Raw genomic sequence first — 8,730 nt, 5'->3', positions numbered from 1 at the left:
ATGTAACCATACATTCATCTAATGATAGAGGATGGAATAAAGTACATCCTCATAAATCCAGAGTTTCACTGGAGTTCTATAAACTCTCAGTCAGAAACCATCGATATAGAACCTCTGCCAACACAAATAAAAACCATGTGTCTTAGGCTAGAAACAACCAAATTAATCGTCTAGAAAGACCTAGTTCTTACACTCAGTCTGATGATCAGGATTACGAGGATAAGCATTTTTCAGAAAGCTCCTCTTGTAGAATTTTTTTTACAGGTACAGAAAGTGGAAAAGCTGAGAGGAAACTTTAAGCCCTTCCTAAGGATCACTCCTCCATCTGATGAATAAAAACGGTTTGGCAGACAATGCAGACATCTCCTCTCCTTCATGTTCCATCCATCTCCACGTCTATCATTTCTCTTTCATTTCCTTCTATACCTCAGTACCCCCATGTTAATTTCTAATGTGGACTTTTCTACCATATATGAAAACAGACATCTTCCTCCAGTTGTTTCAATAACACTGAATCGGGTTGTTATTTTCATTCTACATGTCCCATCCATTGTCCATCATTAAGCTAAGGTGTGTGAATTCATGAACCCTTTTGATGTGTTCTCCCACCAATTTGATTACAGTTTGTTGGTCACCATCCAATGCGGTTGTCATATATGCTCTCTTTTTCATGATTATACCCTACTCTCTAGTCTCCAAAGCATATAGTAATATTTTAAGCATCATTCCCATTTCTTCCCTGTTCTTGGCTAAGAAGACTATGGTAGCTACTCCCTGACATTCTCTGTCAACATATTTAAGACAATATCAAACAGAAGAAGGTTAAGAGCACATCCCAACCCAAACCTGAAATTTCCTGTTTTTCAACTTTAAATCTGACATTACTCTATATATTTCTATAAAGCTCACTAATAATTCAGACATACTCCTCTTTCACTGTCACTTTCCTCTACCCGAGATATCTTCATATTTCCTGGCATGGTAGTCTATCAAATGCCTTCTCAAGGTCTATAAAGGGCATATGCAAGGTCATTTGCTTATTTCTGTACTCTTCATTCATTTAGTCTCAGGGATAAAATGTCATCCATGACTCAACGATATTTCATGAATCCTTGTTACTGTCTACCACAAAAACTTGTTGACAATGTTTCATTCACAATTCTTTCAAAAACCGTATGTTTAGTGTGAGACATAAGCTTGATTTTTGCAACACTGGATTGCCCGTTTCTCTTTGAATATAAAAATTATCATACTTTCTCTTCATTTTAAAAAAATCATCTTACCTTCATAATAATTTTCATTATCAACTATATCTAAGTTCTTTCCTCATCAAGAGACTTCCAAGCCTCAACAGGCATGCTATTAATGCAGAAACACAAACCCATCTAGTTGGTAAAACAATGTCGTTACTTTTGTAAGTGGTAGTTAAAAAGTTGAGAGGTGTAAACAAATTAACATTTCATCTTACTTCCTAAAAATATGAAGTCTCTTTGGCAGTTCAAGCAAGGTCTTCGAAGAGTACAGTTGTATATATTTCGTAATTCAAACGATTCATTTTGGGCACACAGATGTAAGTTTTTTGACGAACTTATATATATATTTGTTTTATATGTCTTATTCATTTAAGCGTTAAAAGGCGTAAATTGGTTTATTTGTGACATTTAACATTTGATTATCCTATAAATATGATAAAATGTGATTTAAAGTGGCAATGAAAGTGTCTTGTTTAAAAAAGTATATTTAATTAGCTTTGCAAGATGTATTAAGGTACATCATGTCACCGTTATGACTTATTGAATATTATGGGTTATTTAATAATGTATTTAAAGTTTGTAATAATTCCTTTTAGGAATGAACCTACTGTTACTACTACTTCTACTACTACTGTTAACGGAATAAAGGTTAAAGTTGAGTTTCTGAGTTTGTGTCGCCCATAACAATAGTTCATTCATCTCTAACATGAATACGGATCAGAAGGACAACGTAGAAGACAATGGTCGCCAACGAGAAGTTACGCACCCTCAAGAACAACCAGACTGCTGCTCTCTCTGCCCTCACAAAGAAATGGAATGAAGTCAGCAAGTGTATGGAGAAGCCTGATAATCTCCATTTAGTAAAGACAGGCATGGAAGAGTTTGAGGAAGGCTTAAAGAAGTACAAAGACTGCCACAGTGATTACTTGTCTCAACTACCTGTCAACGAGCACCAGTCAGAAATCAAAAGGTTTGAAGATAAAGAATTGTCTGCCTTAGGATTCAGATTACAGGTGTATAAATGGATAGCCACAACAGAAGCAAATTTGCAGGATTCTATGGACGGATCTTCACTGCGGAGCAGGTCACATAAATCCAGGAGGTCAGTTAAAAGCACGGCATCAAGTGTAAAGTCTTCTCTCATACAGGAGAAGGCAAAGTTGGCTGGTTTGCTTGCACAGAGGGAACTGCTTGAGAAACAAACAGAAATAGCCCAACAACAGGCAGAATTAAAAGCCAAGGAAGATTTGTTAAAGTTGGATGGTGAAATTGAAACAGCAAGGGCGAGGGAGAAGGTGTTCCAGGAAGAAGTTATTCCATCAACAGACAAAGTTTTAAACCCTGAAACACCAGCATTTGTTCCCAGTCACAATGTGCATCAAAATAAACCCAATGTCACCGTGCCTTTTCTACCTATGGCACCTGCCCCAGAGTCATTCTACCAAAGTCAGCAACAGTTAGCAGCGTCTATGATGCTGCCTCATGCTGAAGTGACCAAGTTTTGTGGTGATCTTCTTGAATATGCATCATTCATGTTGGCATTTAATGACCGCATCGTGCCACACAGCACATCAGACTCCAACAGGCTGTATTTCTTAAATCAGCATCTAGAAGGAAAGCCTAAGTCACTCATAGCTGGGTGCATGTTTATGAATGCATCTGAAGGATACACTGAAGCAAAAAGACTTCTAGATAAAGTGTATGGAGATCCATACAAGGTTTCCATGGCATACATAGACAAGCTAACCAAGTGGCTACAAGTGAGAGGTGATAACAGTGAACCTTTGCAGGAATATGCTTTGTATCTTGTGAAATGTAATCATACCATGCAGTCATTGTCAAACATGCAGGTTTTGAATGATTCGCCAAACCTTCAGAGGGCGATTTCAAAGCTGCCAGTGTATATTCAAAATAAGTGGTTGTATCATGTGATAAAGCTCAGGAAGCAAGGTGTTTGTGTGTGTTTCACCACATTAGTGGAATTTGTGCAGAATGCAGCAGAGGCTGCAATGGATCCTGTATTCAGCAGGGAAGCTTTGGGTAAAGTCTGTGTTTTTTCAAAGGCAAAGGCAAATCATGGCTCAAGTCAGACCAAGCAAAAATCGTTTGCAGTTACAGTGCAACCATAAAATTCTGCCAACCAGTATACTAGGAAATGCCAACTCTGTAGTGGTCATCATGACCTTGAGGAGTGCCCTCAATTTCTGCACAGGAGTGTGGATGAAAGACGAGAATTTGTTAAAGACAACCGTCTTTGCTTCAGTTGTTTGGGCAATAACCACACTTCAAAAAGGTGTCTCAATCGATGGCAGTGCAAGACATGTAGTAAAAGGCATCCTACCACTCTGCACATTGAGAATTTTAGGATGCTTGACAGCAACAATGTAATTGTGTCACAAGCTAGTGCAAAGTCTGAAAGTACAGGTCAAGGTTGTGCTAAGGGTCAAGATGGTACTCAAGGTGAAGGTCGCACTCCAGGTCAAGGTAATACTCAAACTCTTAAGTAATGTGAGGTCTTCTGCATGTACAATTTCTGATACAGTGTTGCAATCAATCTTGCCTGTGCAATTACGTGTAAAGGGTAGCGACAATGTAGTACAAACTTATGCCTTTTATGATACGGGCAGTACAGGTTGTTTCATTAAAGATAGTATCAAGGATCAATTAAACTGTAAAGGTATTGAAACAGCTATCAAGTTGCAAACAATGCATGGGACTGATACGGTTAAAACCTTTATTGTAAATGGTCTTGTTGTTGCTGATATACATGGTAATAATGATGTATTACCAAAGGTATTCACACAAAAAGACATTCCTGTTAATCATGATCAAATTCCAAGGTATGAAATGTTAGAGGATTGGCCTCATTTATCAAGTGTTATTAATATGATTCCAGTGTATCAGCCAGAGTTAGACATAGGAATTTTGATAGGTAGTAACTGTCCAACAGCTCTACAACCTTTAGAGGTTGTACCCACTTCAGGTTATGGCCCCTTTGCAGTAAGATATTTGCATGGATGGATAGTTAATGGGCCTGTACATGTTAAGGTTAGTTCAAATGGGGTTTCATGTCACAGGTTACTTGTATATGATGTTCAACATGTTACTGACTGTATTACTGTTGAAAGTATTAGGAAGTACTTTGAGTTAGATTTTTCAGAAAGGGATCTTGGGTCAGTTCCTGATGAGCGTGGCTTATCTTTTGAGGACACAGGATTTGTGAAAAGGTGCCAGTATGACATTGAATTTAGAGATGGTCACTTTCAGCTACCCATGCCTTTCAGAGATCGCAATGTGAATCTTCCTAACAATAAGAAGCAGGCTGTTAGCAGAGCTAAGTGGCAAAGGAAGATGAGGAATGGTGAAGATTACAGACAGCAGTACACAGCATTCATGGACAAGTTGTTTGAAAAAGGCTATGCTTACAAGATCCCGGATGATGAGGTCAATAAGATTCCTGTTTGGTATTTTCCTCATCACGCAGTTTTTTATCCCAAGAAAGGGAAGATTAGGGTTATTTTTTACTGTAGTGCCAAGTTTGAAGGTGTGTCATTAAATGATGTTCTGCTACAGGGTCCAAACCTCACCAATTCATTGACGGGAGTACTCATTAGATTACGGCCGGAGGTTTATGCATTCATTGGAGATATTGAAGCTATGTTCTTTCAAATAAAGATTCCACCTGAGAATCAGGACTATGTTAGATTCTTTTGGTGGCCTAATGGTGACATCAATCGACCTCAGGAAAGATTTCCGAATGGCTGTTCACATTTTCGGAGCAATCTCATCACCGAGTATTGCAAATACTGCATTGAAGGCCACAGCAGACAAAGCAGATGAGAAGTATGATTCAACTGTTGGCAACACCATAAGGCACAATTTCTATGTTGACGATTGTTTGAAGTCATGTGCTGATGTTCCTGCAGCAGTGAAGTTGGTGAAGGATTTGGTATCTGCAACTGGTGAAGGAGGATTTAGGTTAACTAAATTTGTCAGCAATTCAAGTGATGTCCTTAAAGCTTTGCCTGCTGAAGATTGTTCGGTTGAAAGTGACAAGTTTAATCTTGACGTGGAGAGTTTAATGACAAGAGCCTTAGGAATGTTATGGGACATTAAAGAAGACTCATTCAAGTTCTCAATTGAGCTCAAGCATAATCCATTCACCAGAAGAGGATTGTTATCAACTATCTCATCATTATATGATCCCCCTGGGTTGCTCTCTCCAATCATCTTACCAGCCAAGAAACTGTTACAAGAATTGTGTCAAGTTGAGAGTTTGGACTGGGATGAGAGGATTCCAGATGAGCCAGCTGAAAGGTGGCAACATTAGATACAAGGTGTTCATTTACTGGAGCAGCTTTCAATACCAAGATGCTTCAAGTCAAGGGGGTTTGGTAATGTGACAGGTTCAAGTCTTGTATTATTCAGCGATGCAAGTACAGTTGGTTATGGTGTTGCAGCATACCTTGTTCTTCACGATGGAAACCAAGTTCTGTCAAATCTTGTCATGGGAAAATCAAGAGTATCTCCCAAAAAGGTGGTGACTATACCTAGGTTAGAACTTACAGCTGCAACTGTGTCTGTCAAGGTTGCTCAACACATCCTGAAGGAGTTGGAGTTTACTGTCGGCAAGGTAGTGTACTACACAGATTTAACAACAGACTACTATATTCATAGCAACACTAAGAGGTTCCCTGTTTTTGTAGCCAACAGAGTCAGGGTTATAAGGGACTATTCCAAGCCTGAGCAATGGAGATATGTAAACTCCAGTGATAACCCTGTTGATGTGGCATCAAGAGGTATTAGTGTACATCAGTTTTTGCAGTGTGACGAATGGTTTCATGGCTCATCATTTATTGCATCTGATTATTTGCCTTCACAGGAGCATGTGTGTGCAGATTGTGTTGATGATAAGAGTGAACATGTGTCTGCGGTCACAATTTATGAAGAACATCATGGGTTTACAAGATTAATTGAATATTTCTCTTCATGGTCAAGGTTACAAAAGGCAGTTTCTGTATTTCAACAACTAAAGTCAATCCTTACTGGTAAAAGGAAGGGTTGTGTAACCACTGATGCTGAAAGGGCAATCATAATGTATGTTCAACGGGAGGTGTTTGGTGAAGTGAAGGCTTTATCAAGGGAATTGTCAGTTGGCAAGAGTAGTCCAATATATAAGCTTGATCCCTTTCTTGATTCTGAGGATGGATTATTGAAGGTTGGAGGTAGGATAAGAAGGTCTGACATTCCACAGTCTGCCAAACATCCCATACTGTTACTAAAGAAGCATCATGTGACTACATTGTTGATATGACACAAGCATGAATTATTAGCTCATTCAGGTAGAAGCCATGTTCTCTCAAATCTAAGGCAGAAGTATTGGATCATCAATGCTAATGCAACTGTCAGGAATGTGTTATTTCATTGTGTTACTTACAGGTAGTTGAAAGTACCAGCTTTGAGTCAAAAGATGGCTGATCTTCCAGCAGACAGATTGGAACCTTCACCACCATTCAGTAATGTTGGTATTGACCTCTTTGGACCCTATAACATCAAGGAAGGAAGAAATGAGTTAAAGAGGTATGGTATGATATTTACCTGCTTGGTTAGTAGGTCAATTCATATGGAAACTGCAAACACTTTACAATCTGACTCTTTCATAAATGCTTTGCGAAGATTTGTTTCTCGAAGAGGTCATCCTAAGGTTATCAGATGTGATAATGGAACCAACTTCCATGGGGCTGAGAGAGAACTTAAGGCAGCTCTTGATGAGATGGAGGAAAAGAAGATTGAGAAGTATTTGTCGCATCATCATATTGAATGGAAATTCAATCCACCTGCAGCAAGCCACATGGGTGGTTGTTGGGAGCGCCAAATCAGAACAGTTAAAAAAGTGTTGTCTGCACTGGTGAAGGAATTTGGTGAAAGGCTAAATTATGAAAGTTTACGGACTCTGCTTTGTGAGGTTGAGAGCATCGTCAATTCAAGACCGTTAACCACTGTAAGTGACAGCGTAGATGACCTTGAGCCACTAACTCCAAACCATTTGTTGATTCCAAAATCTTATGTGATCCCTCCCCCTGGCTTGTTTCAAAAGGATGATGTTTACATGAGGAGAAGGTGGAGATGCGTTCAATATCTGACCAACCTGTTTTGGTCAAGATTTAGAAAAGAGTATTTGAGCACTTTACAGACTAGACAAAAGTGGAATGAACCAAGAAGAAATCTAATTGTTGGTGATCTGGTCTTGGTAAAGAGTGACATTGAGCCAAGGAATTACTGGCCAATGGGGCGAGTGATAGAAGTATACCCTGCTGACAAAGGAACAATTCGCAGTGCCAAGATTAAGACACTTTCTTTGGTTATTGTCCATCCTATTAAGAAGCTAGTGTTATTAGTTGAAGGCTAGGATTTTCATGTTAAATGTAACGTGATATTATGTTGTTCTTATGGCCTATCATTTGATATTATATATTATTTGAGTTATGAAGATGTTTAATTTTGTTTAGGTGAATAAGTGAATCATGGAAGTGTTTTGAATTCAAAGAGTTTGTATTGTAACTTGAAGGTTATTTATTGTCTGCATGTGTAGGTGTATATTTTGATAAACAGGTTTAATCTGTTTATGAGGCTGAGTATGTTAATGCAGAAACACAAACCCATCTAGTCAGTAAAACAATGTCGTTACTTTTGTAAGTGGTAGTTAAAAAGTTGAGAGGTGTAAACAAATTAATATTTCATCTTACTTCCTAAAATTATGAAGTCTCTTTGGCAGTTGAAGCAAGGTCTTCAAGGAGTACAGTTGTATATATTTTGTAATTCAAACGATTCATTTTGGGCACACAGATGTAAGTTTTTTGACGAACTTATATATATATATATTTGTTTTATATGTCTTATTCATTTAAGCGTTAAAAGGCGTAAATTGGTTTATTTGTGACATTTAACATTTGATTGTCCTATAAATATGATAAAATGTGATTTAAAGTGGCAATGAAAGTGTCTTGTTTAGAAAAGTATATTTAATTAGCTTTGCAAGATGTATTAAGGTACATCATGTCACCGTTATGACTTATTGAATATTATGGGTTATTTAATAATGTATTTAAAGTTTGTAATAATTCCTTTCAGGAATGAACCTACTGTTACTACTACTTTTACTACTACTGTTAACGGAATAAAGGTTAAAGTTGAGTTTCTGAGTTTGTGCCGCCCATAACACATGCCATCTAGACCCATCATCTATTCTACATACTCCCTATGTTAGAATAACCTCAGCTTTTGTAATTTCTGTGAGTGGTCCAGAATATGTTCGTCTATATTCTCTTATAAATCTATTATTCTCTTCATTCAATAAGGCCCCAAAATATTCTTTCCATCTCTTAATCATGTCTCTCATTCTGGCTTAGTGCGTTTCCATTGTTGTCCTTAATCTGTCTCATGGAAGTTATATCCTTAGTACTGTTATTTCTGTGGT

The 8,730-nt window shown here is 37.9% G+C and overlaps 3 protein-coding genes across 3 annotated transcripts; all 3 read left to right on the top strand.

The window, feature by feature from the left end:
• Positions 1-3,959: 3,959 nt before the first annotated feature.
• On the top strand, positions 3,960-5,583 carry LOC137619900 (uncharacterized). Its single transcript, XM_068350185.1, has 2 exons — positions 3,960-4,717; positions 4,947-5,583. Exons 1-2 carry the CDS (start codon positions 3,960-3,962, stop codon positions 5,581-5,583), a joined length of 1,395 nt encoding a protein of 464 aa, XP_068206286.1.
• A 177-nt stretch (positions 5,584-5,760) lies between these two features.
• LOC137619899 (uncharacterized) lies at positions 5,761-6,567 on the top strand. The gene has a single exon (XM_068350184.1). The coding sequence runs from the start codon at positions 5,761-5,763 to the stop codon at positions 6,565-6,567; it is 807 nt and encodes a 268-aa protein (XP_068206285.1).
• Positions 6,568-6,723: 156 nt separating this feature from the next.
• LOC137619897 (uncharacterized) lies at positions 6,724-7,662 on the top strand. Its single transcript, XM_068350183.1, has one exon. The coding sequence runs from the start codon at positions 6,724-6,726 to the stop codon at positions 7,660-7,662; it is 939 nt and encodes a 312-aa protein (XP_068206284.1).
• Positions 7,663-8,730: the final 1,068 nt, after the last annotated feature.

Source organism: Palaemon carinicauda, chromosome 26, assembly GCF_036898095.1.
Source record: "Palaemon carinicauda isolate YSFRI2023 chromosome 26, ASM3689809v2, whole genome shotgun sequence".
In the NCBI taxonomy this organism is placed as follows: Eukaryota; Metazoa; Arthropoda; class Malacostraca; order Decapoda; family Palaemonidae; genus Palaemon; species Palaemon carinicauda.
Note: the sequence above shows the minus strand (reverse complement) of the source record. Positions and strands in the feature narration are given on the sequence as shown.

Coding starts and splice junctions, on each gene's coding strand:
- LOC137619900 (XM_068350185.1), top strand. CDS start 3,960: ATGCATGGGACTGATACGGTTAAAACCTTTATTGTAAATGGTCTTGTT. Junction 4,718..4,946: donor GTCAATAAGATTCCTGTTTG/GTATTTTCCTCA, acceptor CCTGAGAATCAG/GACTATGTTAGATTCTTTTG.
- LOC137619899 (XM_068350184.1), top strand. CDS start 5,761: ATGGGAAAATCAAGAGTATCTCCCAAAAAGGTGGTGACTATACCTAGG.
- LOC137619897 (XM_068350183.1), top strand. CDS start 6,724: ATGGCTGATCTTCCAGCAGACAGATTGGAACCTTCACCACCATTCAGT.